The 17,564-nt window shown below is 48.8% G+C and overlaps 1 protein-coding gene across 4 annotated transcripts in view; it reads right to left on the minus strand.

The window, feature by feature from the left end:
• Positions 1-3,226: 3,226 nt before the first annotated feature.
• nlrx1 (NLR family member X1) overlaps positions 3,227-17,564 on the minus strand; it is a 60,363-nt gene continuing 46,025 nt past the window's right edge. For 3 of the 4 annotated variants that reach the window (XM_078199052.1, XM_078199053.1, XM_078199054.1), the window contains exons 5-8: positions 11,953-13,957; positions 10,880-10,966; positions 8,142-8,393; positions 3,227-5,637 (exon numbers count right to left, since the gene is read on the minus strand). In XM_078199052.1, the coding sequence (XP_078055178.1) occupies positions 5,322-5,637; positions 8,142-8,393; positions 10,880-10,966; positions 11,953-13,957 (2,660 nt within the window). In that variant the 3' untranslated portion in view covers positions 3,227-5,321. The remainder of the gene's footprint in view (positions 5,638-8,141; positions 8,394-10,879; positions 10,967-11,952; positions 13,958-17,564) is intronic. The other variant, XM_078199055.1, reaches the window with a different exon arrangement.

The raw sequence follows: 17,564 nt of genomic DNA on the forward strand, positions 1-17,564 counted from the left end.
ACTCACAAACCTTCCCGACTCGCAGCTATGGACGGAATTCCGATCTTGTTCTCCTCACCACGGGAACGGAGAATTTGGCACTCAACCGAAACTCCATTCACAGCAGCGGGACTGGAGAATCCCAGCCGCGGGTGAGGTCAAAGAGTCCTAAGTTGCTTCTGTCGTTGCTGGAACGACACCCCCCAGCGGCACTGGGGGTGTGCTTACAGGAACTGCAGTGGCTTAAGAAGGCAACTCACCATCACCTTCTCAAGGGAAATTCGGGATATGCAACAGACAAATAACTTCCACCATTCACCGTCTCAACTCATACATGAGTAACGTGGGGAGATCCTGGTGGGTTATCTAATCCCCGGAAGGAGGGATTATACCTGAGCAGATGTCAAGAGCAAAGAGGAGAAAGTTTATGAGTGCAGTAATAACTAAATAATCTGCTGGCTGGACTAGCCGCTGAAAACAGAATTATTACAATGAAGCACGTGGCCATTTGGCCCATCATGTCTCCGCTGGCTCACCAAACATCCAAAACCCTCATAAAACAAATTCCACAGTAAAGAAAAACATTCAAAGTTCTTGGTTATAAACTGAGGGAGCTGCAGCCAGCTAGTGCTTCTGGCTACAACTTGTACTTGAAAATCAACTCTGTCCTGTTGCAGTGTAGAGTAGGAATAGCTAATGTCACTGATACAACCAGCACGGAGACCTTTTTTTAACTTGTTAGTCACAAGTAGTCTTCATTGCAATGAAGTTACTGTGAAAATCCCTGAGTCGCCACACTCCGGCACCTGTTCGGATACACTGAGGGAGAATTTAGCATGGCCAATTCACCTAACCAGCATGTCTTTGAACTGTGGGAGGAAACCGGAGCATCCGGAGGAAACCCACGCAGACACGGGGAGAATGTGCAGACTCCACACAGACAGTGACCCAAGCCAGGAATCGACCCCGGGTTCCTGGTGCTGTGAGGCAGCAGTGCTAACCACAGTGCCGCCCCCCCCCTGCGAGAAATCCTGGGGCAAATCGTAAAGCGTGACAAAATGCTTGATATTAATGAGTGTGGGGGATGAGTTTGGAAATGATTAATACATCAGTAAACACCCTGAGATGAAACGATTCCTCAGTGCAAGAACACCTGTGGCACTGCACAGCAACAAGCACCAAAAATACATTCTGTTTCTTTAAATAATTCACATCTTGCAGTACTGAACTAGCAACAGGGCAAGGTCAAAAATGGTGTTGAATGATACAGCACAGAAAGAAGCCATTTGGCCCATCGTACCTGTGCCACCTCGATAAAAGAACGATGTGATTATCCCCCCTCCCCCTACCCCTCTGCTTCTTCCCCACAGTCCAGCAATTTTTCCTCCTTTAAGTGTTTATCCAATTCTTTGTTGAAAGTTACTGTTGAATCTGCACCCATAGCCCTTTCAGCTCCTTCCACATCATAACCATAAGATATAGGAGCAGAATTAGGCCATTCGGCCCATCGCGTCTGCGCCATCATTCGATCATGGCTGATACGTTTCTCAACCTCATTCTCCATCCTTTTCCCCATAACCTTTGATCCCCTTACCAAGCACGAACCTATCTATCTCTGTCTTAAAGACACTCAATGACCCGGCCTCCTCTGTGGCAATGAATTCCACAGATTCACCACACTCTGGCTGAAGAAATTCTTCCTCATCTCGGTTCCAAAGGGCTGTGCCCTTGGATCCTAACAACTCGCTGCAAAAAGTAAAATCTCATTTTTCCTCCAGTTTTCTTACCAATCACCTTAAAGTATGTCCCATTGGTTACCGACCCTCCCCCAATGCAAACAGATTCTCATTATTTACTTTTCCAGAACTCTCACTTGGAATGAATTTCATTATCTTTAAATAGGCTCTCCCATTTTGTTGAATACTTAAGCAGATTTTTGAGTGAGCACTTATAGAATCCCTACAGTGCAGAAGGAGGCCTTTTGGTCCATCGAGCCTGCACCAACAATGATCTCACCCAGGCCTTTTTCCCATAATCCCACACACTTACCCTGCTAGTCCCACTGACACTAAGGGGGCAATTTAGCTTGGCCAATCAAACTAACCCTCACAGCTTTGGACTGCGGGAGGAAACTGGAGGGAACCCTCTGAAACATGGGAAAACGTGCAAACTCCACACAGACAGTGACCCGAGGTCGGAATTGAACCTGGGATCCTGGCGTTGTGAGGCAGCAGTGCCAACCACTGTGACACCGTGCTGCCCCACTCCTGCAAAGAGAATAATGAACAAAGAGATTTGGAATAAAATGCACTGACTTTCAAATGTTAACATCTCCTGTGTGTAATTATCTGGTTCTGACTCTAGGGGGAGTATTGTATTGCTTATTCCCACAAGCTCTCGAACATAGAATCAACCAGCAGTTACTGCTCCCTCTTGACTGCTGTGAATTCATTTTAAAACAACAGCCTTGTATTTTATATAGCGCCATTAAAGCAGTAAATCATCCCAAGATGCTTCACAATAGCGTTAGTGTAATGGGAGCTAGGCAGGTGCGGGAGACACTAGCCAGGAATGCTACAGCAGTTGGATTTGATGGGGATCACTTACTCCCACATGACCTTGTGAGACACGAGTGAGGGCCAGAAAATTCTCCATCATTTCGGAGCCCCAACTCCTGTTCTGCTTGAGCATGTCGAGGCCTCCAACTTTCAGGTTTCAGGCCTGGGGTTCAATTCCTGGCTTGGGTGACTGACTGTGTGGAGTTTGCACGTTCTCCCTGTGTCTACGTGGGTTCCCACCAGGTGCTCCAGTTTCCTCCGATAATCCAAAGATGTTCAGGTTAGATGGATTGGCCATGCCCCTTGCTTTCAGGGGTACAAGCAGGGTAAATAGAACCATAGAACATTACAGTACAGAAACAGGCCTTTTGGCCTTTCTTGTCTGTGCCGAACCATTTTTGTGCCTGGTCCCACAGACCTGCACCTGGACCATATCCCTCCACACCCCTCTCATCCATGTACCTGTCCAAGTTTTTCTTAAATGTTAAAAGTGAGCCCGCATTCACCACCTCATCTGGCAGCTCATTCCAAACTCCCACCACTCTCTGCGTGAAGAAGCGCCCCCTAATATTCCCTTTAAACTTTTCCCCCCTCACCCTTAACCCATGTCCTCTAGTTTTTTTCTCCCCGAGCCTCAGTGGAAAAAGCCTGCTTGCATTCACTCTGTCTATACCCATCATAATTTTATACACCTCTATCAAATCTCCCCTCATTCTTCTACGCTCCAGGGAATAAAGTCCTAACCTATTCAATCTCTCTCTGTAACTCAGTTTCTCAAGTCCCGGCAACATCCTTGTGAACCTTCTCTGCACTCTTTCAACCGTATTAATATCCTTCCTGTAATTAGGTGTCCAAAACTGCACACAATACTCTAAATTCAGCCTCACCAATGTCTTATACAACCTCACCATAACATTCCAACTCCTATACTCAATACTTTGATTTATAAAGGCCAATGTACCAAAAGCACTCTTTACGACCCTATCTACCTGTGACGCCACTTTTAGGGAAGTATGTATCTGTATTCCCAGGTCCCTCTGTTCTACTGCACTCTTCAGTGTCCTACCATTTACCTTGTATGTTCTACCTTGGGGTTATGGGGATAGTGCCTGGGTGGGATAGTTGTCCATAAGACATAGGAACAGAATTAGGCCACTCGGCCCATCGAATCTGCTCCGCCATTCAATCATGGCTGATATTGTTCTCATCCCCATTCTCCTGCCTTTTCCCTATAACCCCTGACCCCCTTATTAATCAAGAATCTATCTATCTCTGTCCCAGGGTCCTCAGCCGTTCCTCATACGACAAGCTCTTCATTCCAGGGATCATTCTTGTGAACCTCCTCTGGACCTTTTCCAAGGCCGGCACATCCTTCCTTAGATACGGGGCCCAAAACAGCTCACAATACTCCAAATGGGGTCTGACCAGAGCCTGGTTTGTCGGTGCGGCTCGAATGGCCTCCTTCTGCACTGTAGGGATTCTATGATTCTTCAAGGAGATGAGCACAAAAATCAAGGCTGGCACCCCAGTACAGTACTGAGGAAGTGCCGCACTCTCAGAAGTGCCATCTTTCCCATTAGATGTTAAACCGAGCCCTGCCTCCCATGGCACCATTGCACAGAGAAGCAGGCACCTGGCCAATAATTATCCCTTTAAACCGATGAAGCAATAAACAGATTATCTGCTCATTGCTGTTTGTGGGATCTTGCTGATCACAGATCGGCTGCTGAGTTTCCTGCTTTACAACAGTGACTGCACCTCAGAAAAGTCTGTAAAACACTTTGAAACAACCGGAGGATGTGAAAAGCGCTATATAAATGCAAGTCTTTCTTTGTTAAGCTTTGTTAAACTATCAGTCAGATAGTTACGGGGCTGCAGGTTGCCAACTGTGGTTGATCATGTTCCCGGAGACCTCATCACAGGACTGCCAGTGACCAACCAGCCTGTCCATTCAAACAGCCTTCCCTCACTCCCAACCCAATTTCTTGAAATATGGGTGGCACGGTGGTTAGCACTGCTGCCTCACAGCGCCAGGGAGCCGCGTTCAATTCCGTCCTCGGGTCACTGTCTGTGTGGAGTTTGCACGTTCTCCCCGTGTCTGCGTGGGTTTCCTCCGGGTGCCCCTGTTTCCTCCCACAGTCCAAAGATGTGTGGGTTAGGTGGATTGGTCATTCTAAATTGCCCCTTAGTGTCAGGGGGACTAGTTAGGGTAAATGAATGGGGTTACGGGGATAGGGCCTGGGTGGGATTGTGGTCAGTGCAGACCTGATGGGCCAAATGGCCTCTTTCTGCGCTGTAGGGATTCTATGTGCTTGAAAACAATTTTTTTTTCAGCTTCCACTACAATTCTTCTGCTAGTTGCAGTGACCTGGGGATAATTCTTTAAATTCCTGGGAATTCCAGGGCAATGCTGGAGGACTCGGGGAGATTTGTAACTTTCTTCTGGTCCATGAGGAACCAGCTTTAGAAAGCTCAGATTTTATAATGGAGAGGCTAAAATTCAACGCCCGTTATACACCCAGGTGTCAAGTTAAAAATCTACCCCCACATAGAATCCTACAGTGCAGAAAGTGACCATTCGGCCCATCAGCTCTGCACCAACCACAATCCCACCCAGGCCCCATCCCATAACCCCATGCATTTTACCCTAGCTAACCGCCCCCCCCCCATGTCCTCCCCTTCGACAATCAGGTAACAGTTTGGCAGACTGCACGTTACCAGTGTAATGGCACTAAAAGGATAGTCAGTGCAAATACCGCTTCCTGTCCCGCTGGAAGCCCAGGTTTAGGTCTCCTGAGTGATCTGTTTCAGCAAGTTTGCAATGCGATTTTCCACCTGCAGAAGTTTTATTTTTTTCCAGATGTTTAGGGTCTGCTGTCGGCTGAACTTCAGCTCTTTCTGGAACAGGGTCAGGTAGTCAGCCACAAGGTCCTTGTCCCGGTTCGCTGCATTCCGTGAGATGTTCTTCAGGATCAGCGTCCAGTAGGCCGAGACGTTAGACCCTTCTGTGATTGACGCCAGAACATCCACTCCATCCTGCTCCCTCCTCAGGGCCCGCAACCTCTGCTTTCCATCATCACTGATCTCATTCAGGTACAAGCTGAAGGCAAAACACACACAAACATTACTCAGCATTCGCAGAGTCCGCCTGAACGGCTTAAAGAGAGACTCTTGGATAGATTTCTACAGGGGAAAATTAATTGAAGTAGAACGGTGATGAAGAGGGAGAGAATTTCATAGAATCACTACAGTACAGGAGGCCATTCGGCCCATCGAGGCTGCACTGACAACAATCCCACCCAGACCCTATCCCCGCAACTCCACGGATTTACCCTGTTAATCTCGCTGACATTAAGAGCCAACTTAGATTGACCAATCAACCTAACCCGCACATCTTTGGACTGTGGGAGGAAACGGGAGCATCCGGAGGAAACCCACGCAGACACAGGGAGAACGTGCAAACTCCACACAGGGAGTGATTCAGAATTAGACCCGGATCCCTGGCACTGTGAGGCAGCAGTGCCAACTACTGTGCCACCATGCCACTCCAAACCATTTTAAATCTGGGCGTATCACACAGTGAATCCAGCTTTCTGTAGTTCTGAAGTTATGATGGAGACAGATTTTCCGGGGATGTTAAAGGGAGCAGAAACACAGCAGCTAACTGTGCTGCACCCGAACTGGAAGCTAACATGATAAAGCTGACAGTTTAAAAAAACCATGATGGAATACTTTGTTCCTTGTTAAGAGATTAACCTGACTATAAAAGGTCTCCTGGTGAGTATATCATTAAAAGAAGAACAGAAACAGACAACAGTTTTCAGGGCACATGTGGTCATCTCTCTGTTGGACTTTAACCTGGTGTTGTGAGATTTCTTACTGTGTTTACCCCAGTCCAACGCTGGCACCTCCACATCACAGCTGAGGTTACAGAGGTCTTGTGGCACAGTGGGTAATACCCCTGTCTCTGAGCCAGAAGCTCCGGGTTCAAGTCCCGCCCCAGGACTTGATGTCCAAGGAAGGGGAGTCCATAACGCGGGCAAACAGATCAAGCATCAACCTGCAAATCTTTCCAATGACAGGCGGTGAGAGTGGGAGAGATTCCTGCTTAGCCATACAATGGAAAGAATGTTGGAGCCTCTACCATCACTATCTAGATTGCAACACACACATAAAAAAACTGCATGTTGCCACACGCATGTTGCCACACGCATGTTGCCACGAGTGACCTGTAACACATCACCACTAAGGTTAGATTTGATTAATGCAGACACTCCCGAACACTCATTATTCTGTAAACAGTAATCGCTCGATCTGCTGCACAGCACCAAACAAACCACACAATAATGTCAAGGCAGCAAACACAAGGCCAACAACTCCTTTAATTATGATGTCAGGGCTGATGTGGGCAAAAATAACACAAGCTGAGATTTTTACACCACACATAGGAACTAAGGGACAATCTTACAACTTTTAACAATGCAAAGAGAGCTGTAAATGTTTTTGCTGAACCAGCTCAAAAGGAACGGAATGAAGCTCTCACATTTCCCAAACTACGCTTCATTCAGGGTTTAATCATCTTGACCTTGAGTCTGCTGATGACTGGCAAAGAATTTGATATCCCCCCCTTCCCCGCCATCTGCTTCAAATTCGTCCATCTCACATGAACAACAATGGATTAGCACTGCTGCCTCACAGCGCCAGGGACCCGGATTCGATTCCGGCCTCGGGTCACTGACTGTGCGGACTCTGCACGCTTTCCCCCGTGTCTGCGTGGGTTTCCTCCGGGTGCCTCCCACAGTCTGAAAGATCATAAAAACCCTACAGTGCAGAGGGAGGCCGATCGGCCCATCGAGTCGGCACCGACAACAATCCCACCCCAGGCCCTATGCCCACAACCCCAGACATTTACCCCGCTAATCCCTCTAACCTAAACATCCCGGGACACTAAGGGGCAATTTTTAGCATGGCCAATCCACCTAATCCGCACATCTTTGGACTGTGGGAAGAAACCGGAGCACCCGGAGGAAACCCACGCAGACACGGGGGGAACGTACAAACTCCGCACAGGCAGTGACCCAAGCCGGCGACCGGGACCCACCCCCCCGCACCCCCCCCCCCCCCCCGCACCCCCCCCCACCCCCCCCACCCCCAGATGTGCTGGTTAGGGTGCATTGGCCATGCTAAATTGCCCCTTAATGTCCCAAGATGTGTAGGTTGGGTGGTTAGTTGGGTAAATACATGGGGTTACGGGGATAGGACCTGGGTAAGATGCTCTGTTGGAGAGTCGGTGCAGACTCGATGGGCCGAATAGCTTCCTTCTGCACTGTAGGAATTCTATGAATTATCCACCCCTTGGAGACCCTCTGCATTCCTCCAATTCTGGCCTCTTGATCATCCCAGAGTTTAATCTCTCACCATTAGTGGCCGTGCCTTCAGCTGCCTGGGCTCTAATCTCTCAAAATCTCTGCTTGAATCTCTCCACCTCTCTCCCTCTCCCTTTAACACACCAGAGGGGCTGTTTGGTTGACTCCAGCTGCTAGTCCTCAACCTTCAGCAATGCTGGGTGGTTAATTCTATCTGAAAACAATGGTGTTTACTCACTGGACTTTTTCTAATGTTGGATGTTTCTTGATCATCTCCACAAGGTCCATGGCAGCTTCCTCGCCAATCAGATTACTGGCTAGGTTGATGTCTTTCAGATGTGTGTTATCTCTGATATATGGGGTAAGCATCCTCACACCCTTGTCTCCCAGGGAGGTGTTAAGCAGTGACAGCTGGGTAACGGAGTGGTTGTGAGCGATGGCGGGTCCAATATAATAAACCGCGGCCTCTGACAAAGCATTATCACAAAGCCTGGAAATAAAGCAAAAAAATTAAAATGGACCAAAACCCAAAATGGACACCTATTTTAGAAGAGGATAAAATATCCACGGGTCAGAAGAATGATGAGATGGTCCATAGGGGAGGTGATGGCCTAGCTGTATTATCACGAGACTATTAATCCAGAAACTCAGCTAATGTTCTGGGGACCTGGGTTCGAATCCCGCCACAGCAGATGGTGGAATCTGAATTCAATAAAAAAAGTCTGGAATTAAGAATCTACTGATGACAATGAAACCATTGTTGGGAAAACCCATCCGGTTCACTAATGTCCTTTAGGGAAGGAAATCTGCCATCCTTACCTGGTCTGGCCTACATGTGACTCCAGAGCCACAGCAATGCGGTTGACTCTCAACAGCCCTCTGAAATAGCCTAGCAAGCCACTCAGTTCAAGGGCAACTAGGGATGGGCAATAAATGCTGGCCCAGCCAGCGATGCCCATGTCCCACGTATGAATAAAAAAAAACAAGCCAACCCCACATTCATGACCACTGGAGCATCAGAGCTAAACATTTTCTCTTCAGATCCTCCTCCCTTTAATCTTCACCCCCAATCGTCCACCCTGCCCCAAACACAGGAGGGGCAAATACATTTGAGTTAAAAACTCCATCGCTAAAATTCAGGAACATTTCTCTGCAACTTCCTCAAGGGATGGGATCCAGTGTAGGATCTCACAGGGAGCGGGTGCTGCCCAAAAATTATTAATAATCTTATCAGATATCTCACTGTGCCCAGAGACTTCATCTTTATTTCAACATCTAAGATTTGAGGCCTTGAAGGGAAAAGAACCAGAAAATTGAAATAGCAACATCATCACGTTGAATGTTATTTAACCTTGGGTCGTAGGCCTCTGGCCAGACCAGCATTTATTGCCCATCCCTAATTGCCCCTTGAGAAGGTGGTGGTGAGCTGCCTTCTTGAACCTGCTGCAGTCCCTGAGGTGTAGGTACACCCACAGTGCTCTAAGGGAGAGAGTTCCACGATTTTGACCCAGTGACAGTGAAGGAAAGGCCGATATATTTCCAAGTCAGGATGGTGTGTGACTGGGTGGGAAACTTACAGGTGGCTGTGTTACCATGCATCTGCTGCCCTTGTCCTTTTAGGTGGTGGAGATTGCAGGTCTGGAAGTTGGTGTATAAGGAGACTTGGTGAGTTCTTGCAGTGCATCTTGTAGATGGTACACACGGCTGCCACTACGTGTCAGTGGTGGAGGGAGTGAATGTTTAAGGTGGTGGATACTGTGTTGATCCTGTGAGCTGTGAGATCAGTCTTGTCCAATGTGCGGAGAGGCAGCCGATTGCGGCCCTTGAAGCCGGTTTTCAAAATGATGGTCAAATAGGTAAGTCTGAATGAGAGGCCCTGTCTGTCTGGAGTTGTTCCTCCAATCATAGACTAATGAGTGGGAGAGAAAGAGAGAGAGAGAGAGCCTATCAGCAGCAAATATGGGGCAGAAACAATCTCTGATTGTAGGAGCAAGAAGCGCCAGTGGTAGACAGTTCCCTCGGAAGGGTTGGCAGAGAGGGTGCGCGAGGCGAGGGGGGTTGGCAGAGAGGATGCACGACAGGGAGAGGTTGGCGGAGAGGGTGTGTGGGGGGAGGAGTTGGCAGAGAGGACATGGGCTTGGCAGAGAGGGCGGATGGGGGAGGGGTTGGGGAGGGCGCATGGGGGGAGGGGTTGGCGGCGAGGGCGCGTGACGGAAGGGGGGTTGGCAGAGAGGGTGCGTGGGGGGAGGGGTTGGCAGAGAGGATGCGTGGGGAGGGGGGTTGGCAGAGAGGGTGCATGGGGGGAGGGGTTGGCAGAGAGGGTGCACGAGGGGAGGGGGGTTGACAGAGAGGGTGCGCGGGGGAAGGGTTGGCAGAGAGGGCGCGTGGGGGGAGGGGTTGGCAGAGAGGGTGCGTGAAGGGAGGGGTTGGCAGAGAGGGCGCATGGGGGGAGGGGTTGGCAGAGAGGGTGCGTGAAGGGAGGGGTTGGCAGAGAGGGCGTGTGGAGGGAGGGGTTGGCAGAGAGGGTGCTCGAGGGAAGGGCAGCTGCAGGAATGTGTCTGTAAGCCTTGCTCCCTTCCAGTATCAGGGTTCTCACCCACCCTCACACACTGTCAGCCACTCTCGCAGTGTGTGAGGGTGAGAGAGTGAGCGTCCCGTCGATGCGGTGAGTCAGAAGCACACACCCTTCACCCGACTACACTCAAATACTCAGCGTTATTTGTAACTGGAGTTTTTTGCTCAGCAAGTTGGTTTCTTTTTATCCCTGTTCCGTTGTTGAAATTCACATTTCAAGTTGTGCCAAACTTTCTCCTTGTGAAATTTGCTCATTGGCTCCTTGAGCGTGAACACTCCTGAAGGTGGAACGGTCGGGTAAGCCTTTAGAAGCTTCTCAGTTTTGGCAATAGCTTTTCAAAATAACTCATATCGTAAGAGTGAACCTCAGTGGGTTTGATTTGAGCAAAGGCTTTTCCTTACCACAATTTCTGAACTGTACAGTTTGGATCCAGTAACAGATCACTGACTTCCTGCCAGGCTCCAAGCCCCAGGTTATTAAACTGTAAACTGCAAAAAAAAAGAGAAGAGAAAGTTTTAATTTTGTCTAAATGTGAAACCTCAAATCCAAGGAAACTGAAAGTGTTGCCGGGCAACAGAGGCGGCATTTGTGAATCAGTGGAACCAAATTGAGAGAGGGATTGCAGTTCATTAACTTGCTTTTTCTCCTGAGCGATTTCCCGCTCTTTGACTCTTGCTGCTCTCACCCACGTTCTTGTCGTTCATCCGCGTGGCCAATGGGCCAATAGACAGTCAGGATTGATAGAGGGTTTTGGCACCAGTGGTCAGATATCGAGTGGCGGATCGGCTAACAGCACCAGGCCAGGGTGCCACACTGCCGAGGGAAATGAGGAAGGCAAACTTGCTACACTGTTTCTACAGGACTGGAACAGGCCATTCAGCCCAAGTGGGCTAACTGGCTATTATGCTGTATGCAAGCCTCCGCCCATCAATCTTCATTTCAGCCTATGGGCGGCACGGTGGCACAGTGGTTAGCACTGCTGCCTCACTGCGCCAGGGACCTGGGTTCGATTCCCGACTTGGGTCACTGTCTGTGTGGAAGTTTGCACATTCTCCCTGTGCCTGCGTGGGTTTCCTCCGGGTGCTCCGGTTTCCTCCCACAGTCCAAAGATGTGCGGGTTAGGTGGATTGGCCACACTAAATTGCCCCTTAGTGTTAGAGGGAATAGCTAGGGTGCATGGGGTTATGATGATAGGGTCGAGGTGGGATTGTGGTCGGTGCAGACTCAATGGGCCAAATGTCCTCGTTCTGCACTGTAGGATTCTGATTCTACGATTAGGGGGAGAGTGGTTAGGATCTGCAATCCACTGCCTGAGATTATGGTGGAGGCAGGGTCAACAGTGACTGCCAAAAGAGAACTGGGTCATTATCTGAAAAGAAAAAGATGCTCGAGAAACAAAAAGAGATAAAGGGGGTGGAAGAGAAAAAAAACTGATGGAAAAGCAAAGCGGAAAATAGAAACAAAAAAACCTTACTTTAAATCCCTGCACCTGAGGAGAACTGGCCGGAGGATTTTCAAGCACTCATCATTTAAGTTGCACAAACTGAGGTTCATCTCCTCAATTGGGTGGCTGGATGTGTTCATCACTGAAGCAATGACAAAACACTTCAAAGGAGTTATCTTAACTTGAGATAAATTCAAGCGCTGGAAAGACTTGCAGATCTCCCCTGCAAATGTCTCATTCTGCAACTCGTACAAAAACAGCATGAGGTCCATGAGCTCGGAGGGAGGCAACTGCTCGTGGGCGACGTTGCTGAGATTCTTCTTCAAATTGTTGGCTATCTCACGCACGGTTATGTTCTTTATTGTACAGCCAAGTTCCTCCAGTAGGAGGCGGTTATTCTGAGCCAGTAATCCAGCCATGAATGCTGGGAAGAGTTCAAAGCACTGAGTGGCTGATCTTTCACCACTTGCTGTGCTGCTAAACTCTTCACCAAGGATGCTCATGTTGATTTGCTCCAGCACATCGCTGTTGAACTCATCGTCCTGCCTGAACATTTCAAAGACCATGGTGTTTGCGATGCCCTTCTTGCTTTTGGCACTGATCTTTTTGAAGATCCGTGGGAAAATATTCACCAGTCTCACTAGCGTCAGAATTCTGAATGGCACAAATTTGGAGATGATGGCTAAAATCGCCGTCACATCTTCACTGGCCTTCCCAATGGTGTCGGACACCGCAACTCCCACTCGCTCCAAGACACTTTTTTTTTCTCCCAGAACGACATACAAGGCAGCCAAGTACTCCTGCATTCCAGGGACAGTGAAGCGGAGGAGTGGCTCGGTGTCAGGCTGAGCCGTGGGAGACATAAAAAACCCTAACATGTCAACCTGAAAGGCAGTTAACTGGTTCAACTCTTCCTCCGTCTTTGTGTCCAACTCAAAGCATCTCTGCAGGTCTCCTTCGCTGAAGAGCATCTTCTTCTTTTCTGTTCCCTCGTAGGCTAATTTGCCAACCGTCTTAGCAATGTAACGCAAGGTTGAGATGTTTTGTTGGTGGCTGGCGTCTAAAATTTGGCCACCAAAGTTCAATCTCAGGAAGCTGGTATACAGGCCGGTTAGTGTCTGGATGGGCATGTTTGCGGTGGTGAAATGGAGGAAATGCAAGGTTGCACAGATGATCCAACAATAAGACGGCAGGAAACAGTCGGATGTAAGCTGGCTGTGTCTCTGTAAATTCCTGTATAGCATCTTCATCAAATTCTCATTGGCATGAACATCCCCAGACATGTTCAGTCGATTCTTGAAGTACTGATACTGCTGCTCCACATCAGCGAAGCCACAGATGCGGGCGTACCTGTCGACGTACTTGGACGGAATTGAATCCACTGCCGAAGGCCTGGTGGTGACCAGGATGTTGGTATCCGGGAGCAGATATTTTCGGAGCAGGTTGACCAGCAAGCCGCTGGGCGGCAGAGGCTCATTTGGATCATTGCACAGCTCAGTCTTCGAGATTCGGAAGTCAAGCTTGAGTTGCTCCAGGTCGGAGAAAACTAAGAGGACGTTTCCTTGTTTTCCCGACCCGATGTGAGGCACGATGGTTTTCAGTTGGGTGTACTTCCGAGTGATTAGCTTATTCAGAGACGTGGGCTGATTCTGGGAAGACAAATCTTCACAGGAGAAGGGTAGGATGATATCGAATTGGTTGAGCTTCCCGTCACACCAATCCAGGACAAGTTTACTAACCACCGTACTCTTCCCCGTTCCCACCATCCCGTACAACAGCACGGTCTTCACAGGGGACTCATCCGAGGCAGTTGCAAACATGTTGTCGGCCTTGATGATCTGGGATTTTTTAGGTTCAATGTGACTGTAGACTCCCAATCTTGCCGTGAGTTCCCGATTCTCCTCAGGGGAGCTTTCAGCAATCAAGGGATCCACGTGCCACTTTTCCATGGAGAATGAGCCAAACTGCATCTCCTCGTTGGGGACATGACTGAACCAATCTCTCAGTCTCTTCCTGTGTTGTTCAATGGGATCTGCTGAAATGGAGAAAGGAATGGAGATGATTACACTAAGCTAAGGTCCATCACTAATTGCATCAAAAGGCAAAAAGGTGGCAAGTGATGCGACATGTTAGCAGGAAGGTGGAGTAAAAAGGAACTTGCATTTCAAAGAACAAAGAAAAGTACAGCACAGGAACAGGTCCTTCGGCCCTCCAAGCCCGTGCCGATCATGATGCCCTAACTAAAAAAAAATCTTCTGCCCTTATTCGGTTCGTATCCCTCTATTCCCTCCCTATTCATGTACCCATCCAGATACCTCTTGAATGTTGCTAATGTGCCTGCTTCCACCACCTCCTCTGGCAGCGCATTCCAGGCACCCATCACTCTCTGCGTGAAAAACTTTCCCGCACATCTCCCTTAAACTTTCCCCCCTCTCACCTTGAACGTGTGCCTCCTTTGTAATGGACACTTCCACCCTGGCAAAAGGCGCCTGACTGTCCACTCTGTCTGTGCCCCTCATAATTTTGTAGACCTCTATCAGGTCTCCTCTCAGCCTCCGTCCAGTGAAAACAATCCTAGTTTATTCAACCTCTCCTCATAGCCAACACCCTCGAGACCAGGCAACATCCTGGTGAACCTTCTTTGAACTCTCTCCAGAGCTTTCACATCCTTCTGGTAGTGTGGTGACCAGAACTGCACGCAATACTCCAAATGCGGCCTAACTGCTACATGATTTCCCAACTCCTGTACTCAATGCCCCGGCTGATGAAGGCAAGCATACCATATGCCTTCTTAATCACCTTGGCCATCTGCGTTGCCACTTATAGGGAACTGTGGACCTGCACGCCCAGATCCTTCTGTGTGTTAATGTTCCTGAGGGTCCTGCCATTTACTGTATAATTTCTGTCGCACCTTTTACAAACTTGGGACATCCCAATCATTCATTATTGTAATGTAAGAAACTTGTGTTAGGAACACTGTAGAAGATCCTGAGCCCACTGCCACCCTGTGCGGGAATGCCGGTGGGGGCTCAAGATCTGGAAGTCGCAGATCTCACCGGCGTGATCACAATTTCAGATCTTCCCCACCCCTCGCCGGTGACATTATGGGCGGGAAACCGCTTTACACGCGTTTACATAAAGGTTAATATCAATAACCTCACCGCATATCGGGCCCCGCTGTGTACTGACACAATATCGCCAACATGACGTGACGTCGGTGCAGTTTACAACAGGTTCACCTAGACATGAACCTGTCGTGGGGGTCTCTCCGGTGGTGTAATGGTGAGTGTAACCCCCAGAGGAGAAGGTCATGGCCTGGCACTGCCCCCTGGCACAGGTTGGTAATGCCAAATTGGGAGCCTCATGGGGGAAGGGATTCATTTGTATGTGGTGGTGGCCTGGAGTGATGGAGGGACTGGGGATGCCGGCGATGGCTGTTGGGGGGGGTGGGGGGGGGGGGGGGGGTTGTTATATATATTTCGTCTGACCGGGGCTCCCTTTAAACATGACGCATTGAACTCTGTGCATTCGCGCAGACGGCGGGACTGATTTGCAGACATGCATTTTTAATGAGGTTAAATTCATTTTTCATCTTTCCACTTCTCCATTCCAGCTCTCCTTCTTGCCCCCCCCCCCCTGCCCCAGCCCCCATCAGGGCAACTGCCATAACCCCCTATACCACCTGTACCTCTGTTCTGCCATCCACGCATTCTGATCACTTAATGGATACTTGGCACCTTCTCAGTAACCTCATTTACATTCCCTTGGTCCCATTCCACCACCCCCCACAAACACCCACCCTCATAGCATAAATCCCTGCTGATTCTCTTTGCTCTCAGCTCTGACGAAGGGTCATCCAGACTCGAAACATTGGCTCGATTCTCTCCCCACAGATGCTGTCAGACCTGCTGAGATTTTCCCGCGTTTTCTGTTTTTATGCCAAAGATGTGCGGGTTATTGGCCATGGTAAATTGTCCCTTAGTGTCGGGGGGATTAGCAGGGTAAATACGTGGGGTTACGGGGATAGGGCCTGGGTGGGATTGTGGTCGGTGCAGACTCGATGGGCCGAATAGCCTCCTTCTGCACTGTAGGGATTGTATGAATGCACTTCTGACCTCTCTGTCAACTGTCCGGGAAAAGATTAACCAAAGCGTGCGAGTTGGCTGAAGAGCATTTGAAAATTACTCAACATACAATGAAAGTTACGACAGATAAAAGCTCAAAATGCTTGCTGCTGGAAATAAGTTGTTACTCGTCTCGTTAAAAATGAGACTTACTGAATCTAGCAAATCAAAAAGAAACTCAATGCTATGAATTATAGACAGGAGGAAAAATCTGTAAGTCATAGAATCCCTACAGTACAGAAGGAGGCCATTCGGCCCATCGAGTCTGCACCAACCACAATCCCACCCAGGCCCGATCCCCGTAACCCCACATATTTACCCTGGGAATCCCCCGGACATCCCCCTAATCCTAAGGAGCAATTTAGCACGGCCTATCAACCTAACCTGCACATCTTTGGACTGAGAGAGGAAACCCACGCAGACACGAGGAGAACGTGCAAACTCCACACAGACAGTGACCCAAGCCGGGAATTGAACCCGGGTCCCTGGCGCTGTGAGGCAAACACTGTGCCGCCCCATGTGTCATGTTAAAATTTTAAAGTGATATTATGACAGGGAATGCAGTCAGGGGAGGAGTGTGTTTACAGTGGTGAAAGAAGTAGGGAGTGAGATTAAAAACATCAATGCGATTCGAGAATGAAGCAGAAATGGAAAATTACAACAAGTACCCTCCAGTAATCAGATTGGATAATACGGAGGTGGTTAAAAATATGGATATCTCCCAGAAAGCTATCGAATTGACTTCTGAAAGTTATTGCAAACTCATAAAATCGATCTGTGTGAATAAAGTTGTCAGAGTAAGAAGTTTAACAGCACCAGGTTAAAGTCCAACAGGTTTATTTGGTAGCAAAAGCCACAAGCTTTCGGAGCCTTAAGCTCCTTCTTCAGGTGAGAAGTTACTATTCTCACCTGAAGGAGGAGCTTATGGCTCCGAAGGCTTGTGGCTTTTGCTACCAAATAAACCTGTTGGACTTTAACCTGGTGTTGTTAAACTTCTTCCTGTGTTTACCCGTGTCCAACGCCGGCATCTCCACATCATGAATAGAGTTGTGCAGTGCAGAAAAGGTCCTTTGGCCCATTGAGTCTGCACTGACAATAACTACCACGAAAGTCACACTAATCCCATTATTCAGCCCTTGAATGTTATGATACTTCAATTAGAATAGAATAGAATAGAAACCCTACAGTGCAGAAGGAGGCCATTCGGCCCATCAAGTCTGCACCGACCACAATCCCACCCAGGCCTTACCCCCACATATTTTACCCGCTAATCCCTCTAACTTATACATCTCAGGACTCTAAGGGGCAATTTTTAACCTGGCCAATCAACCTAACCTGCACATCTTTGAACTGTGGGAGGAAACCGGAGCACCCGGAGGAAACCCACGCAGACACGAGGAGAATGTGCAAACTCCACACAGACAGTGACCCAAGCTGGGAATCGAACCCAGGTCCCTGGAGCTGTGAAGCAGCAGTGCTAACCACTGTGCTACCGTGCCGCCCCTTATCCAAATGCTT

Source organism: Mustelus asterias, chromosome 27 (assembly GCF_964213995.1).
Source record: "Mustelus asterias chromosome 27, sMusAst1.hap1.1, whole genome shotgun sequence".
Lineage (NCBI taxonomy): Eukaryota > Metazoa > Chordata > Chondrichthyes > Carcharhiniformes > Triakidae > Mustelus > Mustelus asterias.